General features: G+C 43.2%; 1 protein-coding gene across 1 annotated transcript; it reads right to left on the bottom strand.

Annotated features, from left to right (window-relative positions):
• Positions 1-271: 271 nt before the first annotated feature.
• On the bottom strand, positions 272-12,717 carry LOC138768752 (32 kDa beta-galactoside-binding lectin-like). The gene is made up of 6 exons (XM_069946706.1): positions 12,609-12,717; positions 11,424-11,482; positions 9,819-9,845; positions 9,629-9,717; positions 2,290-2,428; positions 272-854 (listed from the first exon to the last, which is right to left on the bottom strand). Exons 1-6 carry the CDS (start codon positions 12,715-12,717, stop codon positions 711-713), a joined length of 567 nt encoding a protein of 188 aa, XP_069802807.1. The 3' UTR covers positions 272-710.
• Between the last annotated feature and the right edge of the window lie 298 nt (positions 12,718-13,015).

The following is a 13,015-nucleotide window of genomic DNA, read 5'->3' as shown; positions in this document are numbered from 1 at the left end:
TGTTATACTGCTTCCCTGCTTTCCCAGATGCATTCCAGAGGTGTTTGCACCACTTTCTAAAGATGTATTCGACTTGGTGACCTCAGATCACACATCTTGATATTCACAGAAAACCAGGATACAAGGGATTATAGGAATAATAATCCCTTGTATCCTGGTCTATTCTGTGATTTTATTTGTTATTGTTATTTTAACCAGATTCGTTATGAACCTTCTCAAAGTTCGGTTCGCTCATCCCTAGTCAAAAGCACCAGAGGCGGTATATGTGATTCAATGCATTTATTGTGTGGTGAAATACAATCCTTGTCATAGCTTATAGGAGGAGATTATGCAGCATAAAATAGAAAGACATAGCGGTTTACCATAAGAGCGCCCTAGAGGCAGCCATTGATATATAGATATCATATGTAAGATCCGAAATGCTTAATAGTGAAAATTCCCACTATAAAGATCACTTTAATGCTGGAGACGTCTATAACTGAACTGGGATAAGGAGGGAAAGAGAAGCTGATCATGTCATCACATTATGAAAACGTAAATCAAGAAAACATTAGCCGAAATAAAGATCCTCCATGAATAACATGTAAGTGTAATGTTACCAACATGTCTCAGTGTATTCTATCATTGATTTAAGATTGTATTAGCATATGGAGAAGATGATAGATCTGGTAAAAGCTTCTTATGGACCGATTCTTGTATTTTGCTGGAAGTTACAGGTGGATACATTTAAGCTTGTTCTCTCCTTGAATTTCAATAAGATCAATTTTATTTATATCCCTGGTATAGTCATAGCTGACAACTTCTTTTCCATTAGCGTACACCACAAAACGCTTAGATATATAAGCAATTACGACCTGGTAATAAATAATATATAGAAAAGACAGGTATTATGTATTGTTCAGAAAACAAAACAAAAGAGAAACAGAATTGCAGTAAAGGAGAGGGGGTTGTTATGTGATATGGACACCAATATGGAGGCCATTACCTTTTACATTTACTCACTACATAGCTGGAGCTGTCAGTCAGTGGGTGTATAAGAAATACATTAGAAATGTTTAGAAGGATATCAACGGTGCTGACCGGACAATGAATGTCAAATGATCTTAACACAAAAGATCAGGTTATTTTTTTTAAGCTTCTTGAAACAATACATTTTGGGCTTCTGGGCCCTTTTACCAAGTGTTTTTTTTTTTTTTTTTTTATATATTTTTCCACCTACAGGGCTGGTTGGGGTGTCATTTTTTTGCGCCATGATCTCTAGTTTTTATAAATATCACATTGGTGTAACAGAAAAATTTTGATCACTTTTTATTAGTTTCTTTTCTGATATATAATTTTAAAAAATCATCAATCTTGGTGTTTTTTTATTTTTTTTTCATTTACGCGGTTCACTGTGCGGGTACAATAATGCTAAATTTTAATTGACTGGACAATTACGCACACGACGATATTTATTTCTTTTTTAAATACTTTTATTTTTATAATGGGCATGGGGGCATTTTAAACTTTTATCGGGAGGGGGATTTATACTTTTAAAAACTTTTTTTTTTTACACTTTTTTTAACTTTAAACATGCAATCATTAGAGTGCATGTTCTGATCTATGCTGTGCCATAGCATAGATCAGTGTTATTGGTGATCTATGCATAGAGCCTGCCTGAGAGCAGACTCTATGCATGGATGGCCGATCAGACAGGATGGAAGTAAGCATTTTACCCCCGTCCATCGGCACAAGTGATCGGGACCCCTGTAGCATGGCTGCAGGAGTCACGATTACTCAGGGACAGAAGCTGAGGCAAGCAGCTGAGGAATCGCAGCTGCCTGTCATTACTCTCGGCTCCCTGGACTCTGATGTGTGCAGGAACACTCTCACAGCAGCGGTCCCGCACACATCAAACCCCCTTCAGTCAGGAACGTATATATACATTCCTACTGCACTGGGTATGTACAGCAGGAACGTATATATACATGTTACTGACAAAAAGGGGTTAAACAAGTTTAAAAATCGTCGGCCGCTGGTTGCGCATTGCCCTATGTAATAACTTATATGTGGCAGACGGCTGATTAATGCAAGGGCTGCACAGACATCGCCATGCAGCCATGTAACAGGTTCTGTAAGCGAGCAGCGGTGGGCATTGGGCCCTGTAATACAGCCATTACATAAACAGACTACACACCCCTTGTTCTGCCAGATTAGTGAACAGAGCTGGGTGGCAGTACCACACCACAGTGCCATGTTTTTCTATCTATACACAGCCCCTTTAGTTTTGATTACATTTATCGTTCTTACCGTAAACTCTTTCCCAGGTTGGAAAGGAATGACTGTTTCATTATTTTTTAAAGTAGGTTCAGTTTCTCCTTCTACGAAACGAATGATAGAATTAAAGTGAACATCCCCTGTTTGGGTGTCTATATAATTGATTCCAAACCTGTAGCGGGGACAAGGACATCATTTTTAATGTTGACACGGTCCCATGTTACTGATGTGTGGTTTAATCTATATTGATCTATAGAATAGAGACTTTACTGACTTTTCTAATACTAAAGGGGCTCTCCGGGAATATTTTTTTAACCCCTTCCCTCCTGGACCAATCTTTTTAATTGCCCCCTTGTTTTTTCCTCCTTTTGTTTAAAAGGTCATAGCGCTTCCATTTTTTCACCTACAGACCCATATAAGCCCCTTTTTTTGCAAAATCAATTGTATTTTCCAATGACAAACTTAATTTTTCCAAAAATATTCTGTAAAACTGGAAAAATATGTGTTGCCTTGCCTTCTATGGAATCCCGGCCGGAGAGTATACACATATTATACGCTCCGGCGGGGATCTCTTGCGGCGCCGTAGAAAACTGACATGGCAGTGAATAGTGGCCGTAGAAAACTCTGTCAGTGCACACTATGGAGCGAGCGGCTCCGGCCGCACACTCCATTGTGTGCAGCAGGAAGTTTTGATGCGGGCGTGCACGGATGCACCCACATCAGAACTCTGAGGCCCTAAAGATCATCCGGATGATCTTTTCTGTGACCGGCTGTTCAGTGACCAGGCCAAGTCACTGTTAAAGGGGAACTATGAGCAGGTTAGACAAATCTAACCTTCTGGTAGCCCCCAATAGCACTCGGGATGCTGAGAAGGAAGGTATGTGTCTTACCTTCCTCCTCGGCACTGGTCCAACGCTGTTAGCCTGTGTAATCTGTTACTGTTAGGAGCACTGCCCCGTCCCCACAGGGTCATCTGCCAGGTCCGCTCCATAGATTAGCAATGGAGTGGGCCGGCTGGGTGACGAAAAGATGTCACAATAACACAATACACACAGAAACAAAAACGCCAGACAAAACACACACACACACACACACACACACACACACACACACACACACACAAAGAACGTTTTTTTCTGGCTTTTTTTCTGGAGGCCAGAAAAACACTACAAATAAACTGTGTGTGAGACACCCTTAGACAAATTTAGAACTCATTGATTATATGTACCCAGCTTGTACTAATATCTATATACAGTGAAACCTCTATGTGCCAACCACCCAATTATGCACACACAAAAAAATCAGTCTTTTATGGGGGGGATCTTGTAAAAAAACAAAGTATATAAAATGCTGAATTAAATGTCTTATTGAAGCAGGAACACGTACAGCATACATTTACACATATATATTGATAATAGAACACACAGTTATGTCTTATATCATGTATTTAATGACACTGCATTCATATAGCAAAAAGTTCTGTATTATGAACTTTTCCGTACTTCCCTACATATGGGAAATATTTCCAAACCCTAAACCTATTCTTGGAACTGAATATAGTATAACATAAGTGCAGTATAAGCTGTATACACTATTCTATTATATCACTGGTATCAGGAGCTCTATACACCATTCTATTATATCACTGGTATCAGGATCTATTCACCATTCTATTACATCACTGGTATCAGCAAGGTCAGCAAGGTATCTGTATGTCGTCATCCCCCCATGCAGTGGCTGTGTGATAGCTTGACAATTGTAGTCCTCCTCTTGCCTTTTGTGGGCTTCTTCCATCTTTTCCCCCACAATTTTCTGTGCTTCTTGAATCCTTTGGTGTCTGTGTACCCAGTCAATTTAGGGTAGTGGATCAAAAGAGTCTACTACATGAATTCCTAAGGCACTGTCCTTAGGCAGTCAGACTTTTCGCCCAAACATCGGGTAGAAAAGTAAATAGCCAGTGGAGCAATGAGTGGAGTTGTTGTAGATCTCCATCAGATCTCCTAGTAACTCAGGCCATTCCCCTCACTTGGATACCGCTGCCGTTCATAACATATTGTTGAGTGCCTGGTTCATCCTTTTGCATAGACTATTCCATTGTGGGTGGTTCACTGTGGTTCCCAATTTATTGCACTCATGGAACCGGCAGAGTTCTTGGAAAATCTGGGACTCAAAGGCTGGACCTTGATCCGACAAGACACTTCTGGGCACCCGAAGTGCCTTTCCTTGGTGGTGGTTGCCCTGGACTAGGGTGACTAACTTGAGGCTCAGGTGACATAGGTCTGCTGTGGAGTCTCCTGGCGAGGCGCAGGTTGGGATTACAAGTCCTTTAGCACCTGGCATTCATTCTTCAGGGTTTCTGCCATAGCCTCAACTTGTTTCTGCAAAGGATTCTCAGGAGTGGTGGCTGTTTGAAGCGCCAGGCTAGTGGGAACAACAATGAGTGTTGGAACAATGGGAGCGCTAGCCAGGACAGGCAGATGAGAAACAGCATATAACTCCTCCGAGGGTTCCTCGCAGGAGCCAGGGGGTGTCAGGGACTTTAAAGCAAGACTCTTAAACTCAGCAAAGGTTAGGTCAGGTTTTTTTTTTAGTTTGATCACAGAGTTCATGAGTCTTTGTACACAGAGAAATTATTTGTCAAAGTCAAAGCCAGGAATGGATTTCAAAATAGGAACAATCTCAGGCTTTGCTTTATGACCTGATCCCTGTTTATAGTCTGTTTCTGGCTTTGGCTTCAAATCTTTGGCAGATAATCTGTCAGATAATCTTTCTGTGTAAATGGAGCCTGTCTTGAGTGGATCTGGAGACTACTCCTCCTATGAATCTGTCCATGATGGTATGCTCAACATCTGAAGGTACGAAGGTGTCTAACTGTCGTACTGCCCGGAATGCAGCATTTAGAGATAGTCTTTGGGATAACATTGTCACAATGGCCAGGAGTGGCGATACCCACCCCCAGACATACGGGCACTGTGCTTGAAGGGTTACCACTAGGTGTGGGTACAGGTGCAGGTACAACACAAGTAAGATACAGAGTCTGGCACTTAAACAACTGAGGAATCTTTGCTTGTAAAAATTTCAGTGCAAGAGGGTATAGTAACAGGACCGCTTACAGGTGCCTAACTAGACAGTACTTGAGTTAGAGGGGAAGAAATAGAATAAGACTGTGCATAGCGATGGCAGTAGAGGGGCCCTTGTCTAATTAGTGCAGTACTCTGCCTGGATTGTGTACTCTTCGTACTCATATATACTGTATATGGAATCTGCATATATGACTGCCTTCTGCCCCACAGCTCTGTGACTGCCAGAAAAGGTACAAGTCGTCCCAGGTCTCTGTCTCTGGGTGTAGCTAACTCCTGAGGGTTTCCTCAGGTAGTTGAGCATAGTCAGTAAGATACTTCGGCACTTAGCAACTTTGTCTTACTGGGGATCACTCCTTTTTCCTTTCATTTTAGGGGGCGACTGTCCTGACTGGGTTAACCCACTTTGAAGGGTCTAGCACTGCATACTGGTTGTCTAAGTCTCTCACAAACCAGACAGCCTTGGTAAAAGGGACTTCGCCCCTATAGGGCTGTGTTACAGGAAGAAAGGAAGATAGAGTGTGTGAGTGAGTAGGTCTGCACCTATGATTGGTGAAAACACACAGATAGCTAAACCTTTGACTTACTTCAACTGTGCACAGGGAAGAGTGAGACACCAAGTGTCTGGAGCAGAAATCACAACTCCCAGCTCAGCTTAGTGTGACACCTGACAGAATTAGTTTCTGATGGGTGGTGAAAAGCTTATTAACCTCAGTACTGGGACACTATCAGTACTGGGACACTACATTTATAGAGTTAATTGTCAGCACCAGAGCGTGGCTCCAGTGCTGACAGTTGTGGTGGGCCTTAGCTGTCCTGAAAGCCGGGACTCGCCACGGATGACACAGGCACAGCTTCTCTGTACCTGTGTCATCCAGAGGATGGTAATTACCGGTGAAAGAGGGGGTCAGTCTTGGGGGTTCCGGGAGGTGCTGGGGCTGCTTCCTACATGACTATTGCACTCTTTCTTCCTCCTCCCAGCAAAGTCATGCCTCCTCCCTCTGCCCTCCATCCTCTCTCATCCTGCTTGTGCGTTTTCTGTTTCCCTCCTCCTTCATCATGCCCCTGTCAGCGCTGTCAGGTAGGGGACCAGCCAAAGATAACACTGTCGGCTGCTGGTTAAAGTGCTCAATACAGTGAAATCCTAGGCGCATTGCTCTCTGGGAATATTTAAGATTCTTTAAACACAGGACTAGCCAGATATCCCTTTGGGAAGGACCCAGCCAAGGAGTGCTCGCTTTCCACTCCTATTGTGTTATACAAGTTATGTTTTATTACTCAACTGATTGTGTGCTTTACTTAATGAGTGCTCGGACTTCACTTCTACTGTATTATACAAGCTGGGTTTCATTAGTGTCAGCGTCGGGTATGGCAAAGGCAGAGTGACAAGACACGGACAGTGACCCCTAAACTGACCCCACCCACTGTTCCTGCCTACTTGCCACAAGACAGTCCATGGGAACGGCAGACAACCACGTTGACAGTCCCTATACTCAATAGAGTGAAACACAGAACAGCAACAGGCAAACAAACACAATAAATCGAAGGTCAACAATCTGGGTCGGTAATGGCGGGCAGCAAAAGTACAAAATCAGCAGACAAGTCGGGAAAACGAGACAGTGCAGTCTCCATGATGTGAGGCAGGGGCTCATGTCAATTGTTGCGGCTGACCACCCGAGTATCTACCTCAAATGTTAACACAAATCTCCTGATATCATGCATCATCTGCCAATGGGTGACCTGAGAATTGCAGTTCTGCCTGAATATGACGATCTCTGTTGGTACAGCCAATCCAACATATAAAGGGATGAGTTACAGCGCATTGGCACAAGGCAGATCAGTCGATGTTGCAGTCTACGATTGTGTTGGATTGCTTCAGGCTGCTTCTGCCATAGGCACTTAACCTAAAGACACCCCATCTCTATTCACCAATTAGCATAATGATTTTCTAGTTTCATATTGATATCTGATCAGTCTTAGCCCGTGTTCCCACATTTACTAATCGTCACCACATGCAGCTAAAATCAGACAATAATGCGGTAACCAATAGGCGTATGGCCAATAATCCTGGTAACAGCACATGAAATGGGAGAGTGGTTTGCCCACATGCATTTCTCTACATGTAGAAATATTGTCTGAATCACGTTTTTTATGGGTTTTAATTGCCAAAAACATAAACAAATTTCCACATTGAATCAAGGACTAGAGCCATCTGCATATTGTCTGAGGGAATTCTCACCACAGGATTGGTAGATTAGTAGGTAATATTTCCAGGTGTCACATTTAACACCGCCACCAGGCCTGACCAATACCACCATACTGTGACTGGATAACACCGCCACACCAGACCTGACCAATACTGCCATACCAGACCTGAACAATACTGCCATACCAGACCTGACAAATAACACCATACCACCTTACCCCCCCTCCCCCCTTGAAAAGACACGAGATTTACTGGCAAGTCTGGATGGGAGGTGGGACACTAAAAAAAAAAAAGTTGTTTCCTTCCCCCTGGTGCTGCCCCCCTGCACGGTGCTGTCCTAGGCACTGGACCACAGGTGTTATGTGCTGTGTACAAGTGGCGCAAAGTTTCCATGCCATTCTTAGGAGATCACTCAGTCCTGGGAAGGAGAGGAGCAAGCTATGCAAAGAAGTTTTATTTATTTATATTGTTTATTAGTAGTACATAGTAATATGTTGGATATATTAGTTTATATTGTGGCGTATATAGTTGTTAACCCTTTTCCCTATCACTTATCCTAGCGAATGTGAGATTGGTGTCTTGTGTCAAACTGTTTGACAAAATTTTAAATTTTTATTCAAATTTAAATAATGAAAAATTCAAAGCAAGCAATATGGACTATAAAAAAAAAATGTAACTTGAAATAAATTGAATTTAAAGGGCCACAGCGCCAGAAGGAGGGTCAGGCCTCCATCTGCAGCACACACTTAAAATAGGATAGGACACACACTTGTGCAGGAGAACCACCATTAAAAAAACAAACAAACATAATTTAAAATAAAAAAAATCTATTAAAAGTTTGAAAATTTAAAAAATTATATAAAAAAAATTTTGATGATAAAAAAAAATTAATTAAACAAAATGTAATAATAAAAAAAAAAGGTAGCTGCCGGTAACATACTTTACATGACCCACGCTCCGGCTGCATCTGAGGCTCCCAAAGGTCTCGCCCAGCCAATCAGTGATTGCGGCGGGGCCGTGTTCTGATTGGCAGAGCAGGACCTCTGGGAGCCTCAGATGCAGCTGGAGGGTGGATCATGTAAAGTATGGGGTTAAGGGGGCCGGCATTTACATACTTACAGCGAGGTGACAATCCCGCTGTGAGTATGTAATCACATTGAAACTGACAGGGAGGGTATCCGCAGCAAATTCACAGTGTGAAATCTGTTGTGGATATGGAACGTGTGAACCTACACTTAATCTGGGTTTGAACCCAAAGCCCAACCACTTTATAGTCACAGATGCTACAGATAGCATTGCGTTTTTTTTTACGTCAACGACACAGAAAAACTGCCACACTACTGATCGCAATGGCTGCTTCTTTGTAGCAGGCTAGATTGTTTTTGAGGCCTGCCGGTGACTTGAGGTACCCCTCAAGAGCCTGTGCCTTCCTGAACAATACTAGCTAACATTGCACCCCTCCCTCTTTGAAACCACAAGCTGTGGATGGGACATGACACTGGCTCGGGGGAACAAATACATATTCATCCGCTAATGATGATGACCACATCTGGGGAACCAGATTCCATCGTAGTCTTGGATTAAGTGTTCTTCTCCTAACCTGTCTTCCTCCAGTGGCATGCAATATGATCCTGTACTTTTGACATAGTCTACCCCTCCCTTGCTCTCCTGACTGCTCTGTGGCCTATAAACCAGTGGAGTCTCAATGCTTCCTTCCAATCGCTCAATGTCCTCACATTTCTCCAAAAGATATTCAGAGTAAAGCGGCTGAGAATCTGGAGGGAGTTTTATACTTTATAGAAGCTCTCTTGCTGATGAATCTTTCAAAGTTGACTTGCCGCAAAACAAGACTGCAGACTGGGCATTGGGCTATTGGCCCTATCCGCTGTTTTAAGTAACTGCAGATAGCAGCTCCTGAGCCTACTTTGTTTAGCTTGACATACAGTATGTTATACATGTAAATCAATTATCAGGAAGAGGTTAAAAGTTTGTTGGTCCAGTCCATCCCTAAGCACACTATAGTTTATCGTACTTTATATATCTACTATACAAATTAAAAATGCTGATAATCTAAGAAGAAACATACCTGGTTGCTTTCTCAGGAATGTCTCCAATGACAGTGAAATGACCATATCGTTTAAAATTTGCTCCAAGAAGAGCTTGATAAGGCCCTTTCTATTAAAAAAAAAAAAAATACATATTTTTTTTTTTTAGCATAAAAATATATGGGAATCAGCTTTGGTATAGCCCACACGTAAATTAAGGTAAAATCATACCGGTTTATATCGATGCATGGCTGCTTCCTGTGGATGAGAATATAAAGAAAAATATATAACTCATATTATACAGATACATTAATTTTATACAAGCAGACATGGATACATACAATATAGCTACGTTAGGTGGCTAGGTGTAGCCATACTAGTTAGGTGGCTAGGATAGCCATCCGCGGCGGGTCCCGGCTATCAGTGATAGCCGGGGACTTGCCGGAACACTCAGCACCGGAGCCGCGCTCTGGTGCTGTGAGTTAACCCTATACATACTGCGGTCAGCACGACTGCAGTATCTATAGGGCTCCGGAGAGACAATTCTCCCTCTACTGAGGGAGAACTGTCTCTCCAGTGTCCATTGGGGCTTTGCGAACTAATTGCGAACTGATGGTAGTCATAGAAAACGGAAGCCTCGGGGGACAAGAGGGTAGCAGGACGCGCGACGGTCAGCTCTGCCACCTCCCCTCTCTCCCCTGCAGCTGTCAAAAGATTATGACAGCGACAGGGGACATCAGAGAGGCGGCCGAGCTAGGGGACATCAGCTTATGGGATCTTTATGATCCCATAAGCTGATGTAAAATCACGACCTGGGCATTGAGGCATCAATGATCCCAGGTCGTGAAAGGGTTAAAGAATACAAATGTTCCAGCACTTGCAGTAAAACTTACTTTTCTTTTTTTTCCAAAGCAGTAAAAACAGCACATGCGCTTGAAACGTGTCACTAGAGACTAGAGGTGTGCTGCATCGTGGTGTGAAACCTGTCCTGTTTTTAATGCTTTGGAAGCAAAGAAAAATACGTTTTACTGCTGGATCATTCCTCTTCTTTGTTGGATTCTACAGAGCATTAACGAACGGATTTTGGCACCGAAGTGTTTCAGTTGGTGAGCTGTTTTTTTTTTTTTTGCACTCTTTTACATTAATCATCATTGCCTGCACATGTAACTAAATGCATTCTGCTCCCCAGGACTGTGTTCAGTTGCCAAACAGAACTAATAGAAAGAAGAACAAGGCCAAGAAAGCTGTGCAGCATTATTCATCCAGAGTTTCATAAATTATGCATTTTTGATAATTTCTAGAGATTAGTGAAAAGCAAACTGAAACCGCTAGATAGATTGTCATTGAGACAGAAGGATGGGGTGAAAAATGTCCACAGATTTAATTTGAACCACAATTGCGCTCATTGTTATTAGTCGAAGGTGGGGGAAATTGTCACGTCCATTTTATAGCCCATAAAAAGGGTTCTTTGTTAAATTAAACCACAAGTGTTCTCATTGTTACTAAACGGAGGCTGGTGAAATTGGGTCCACTTCTTCTTTGTAAAAGGGTTTTTCTTTAATCCCTTAGTGACCGCCATATCGGCTTTTTACGGCGGTCACTACTGGACGTTATTCTGGCTCTGTCAGCTCTTTACGGCAGGGACAGGATAAAGGGTATCGGCGCAGGAGTGGCGGCACCGCAGGAGATCAGCTGTCAGCATGACAGCTGATCTCCTGCTTCAGCTACCCAGAGCGGTAATTTACCATTCTGGTTAGTTTTAACCCGTTATATGCCACTGTCAAGTCATGACAGCGGCATGTAATGGGTTCCATTCAGGTGGGGTACTATACTCACCTGATCAGAAGTCCCGTGATGAGGTCCGGGCCGGTCGTCATGGCAATCCCGGGGGCCTTCTGAAGAGATTGCCAGTATGAAGCCTCTACTCTATGAGAGGTATGGCTGTGTAGATTGCCTGTCAGCTCGTTGCTGACAAAGGTAATACACTGCACTACAGTAGTGCAGTACAGTAGTAGTGCAGTGTATTGTAACAGTGATCAAAAGATCACTGTTTAGCATACACTAGTGTAAAAGTAAAAAAAAAAAAAAAAAAGTTTGCACCAAAACACACACACACACACACAAAAATCCCCCCAGCCCTCCCCAATAATAAAAATGCATTGTATTCCCTATACATAATAAAACATTACATAAAACCACCTAAAACCTATAGATGTTTGTTATCGCCACGTCCGTTAAGACCCAATATATAAAACTACTTTATTAATTATATCATATGACACACGCTGTAAAAGAAAAATAGATAAAAAAGCGCCAGAATTGGTATATTTCATCGATCCGCTTCCGAAAATACGTCATAAAAGAGATCAAAATGACATATACAGTACATGTAATACTTGGTATCAATAAAAACTACACATCTTCCCGCAAAAAATGAGCCCAAAGCAAGCTCTGTTGTGCAAAAGATAAGAACGCTATGGATCTTGCAATGTGCCAACAGTTTTTATCCTTTTTTTCAGTAAGATAGTTTCTATTGTATCAAAGTGGTAATAAAAAAAAAACTATGCAAATTTGGTATCGCTATAACCGTAGTGACCCAGAAAATACAATAATTATGTTATTTTTAAAGCATGCAGAATAGCGTAAGATTGATATTTAAAGAACAGAAAACATTAATTATCATTTTTCGAATTTTTTATGACATTTTGATGTTTTTAACAAAAAACACACAAGGCGGGAGTGGGGCGGGACACCAGAGTGGCCGCATTTTACACCGGCTCCGCGCCCTAGGCTAATACCGGCCACAAAGCCTCAAACCTCTGAGACCCGGAGGCTCCTAGGGACGCCAGCAGCCTTCAGAGACCGCGGTCTCTACACCGGAGTCCAGCCCGAAGTGAGGGCTCCACGGCGGGAGAGAGACGGAGCCGCCACACACAGGTGCTGCAGCGCCATCTTGCCTGACCTGCAGGCTTAACCACCAGGCTCCCGACCGCTCTGCAGCGCGGCCCCGCACGGACGCACCTGCAGGGGAAAACTCCCTCCCTCTGCCTCCTGGCATCCGCGTCCTCTCCGAGATCCCGGGGATCTGCTCCACCGGCACGGGAGCCGTGGTGAGGAGAGCCGGCACCATCTTGTCTGACCACCAGGTACCAGCGCCGTATCCCTTGCCGCACCAGATACCCCCAATAGGCTCCTGCAAGGAGACCCCTTTCTATCTCTCCCCAGCGCCCTTGCTCTCCCTGGGGCCCCAAGCGGCAACCTCACAGCCATAAGAGACTCAACAAAGGAGATGGCGGCCATTTTCCCCACTAACTGCCACTGATCTGAACATTCACACAACCCCCAGTGGCTAAAAAACCTTTTTCTTGACACCTGACATTAACAACCCCCTGGAGGCACCCAGTGCAGACCCTGCCGCCGTGGAGGTC

The sequence above is a fragment of the Dendropsophus ebraccatus genome, chromosome 12, assembly GCF_027789765.1.
Source record: "Dendropsophus ebraccatus isolate aDenEbr1 chromosome 12, aDenEbr1.pat, whole genome shotgun sequence".
NCBI lineage: Eukaryota > Metazoa > Chordata > Amphibia > Anura > Hylidae > Dendropsophus > Dendropsophus ebraccatus.
Note: the sequence above shows the minus strand (reverse complement) of the source record. Positions and strands in the feature narration are given on the sequence as shown.

Excerpts from the sequence above, each read along its gene's own strand:
- LOC138768752 (XM_069946706.1), bottom strand. The coding sequence starts at position 12,717 with ATGGTGCCGGCTCTCCTCACCACGGCTCCCGTGCCGGTGGAGCAGATC. Across the intron at positions 9,846-11,423 it reads ATCACGGGACTTCTGATCAG|GAAGCAGCCATGCATCGATA; the intron begins GTGAGTATAGTA and ends TCTCATCCACAG. Across the intron at positions 9,718-9,818 it reads CCATGCATCGATATAAACCG|AAAGGGCCTTATCAAGCTCT; the intron begins GTATGATTTTAC and ends TTTTTTTAATAG.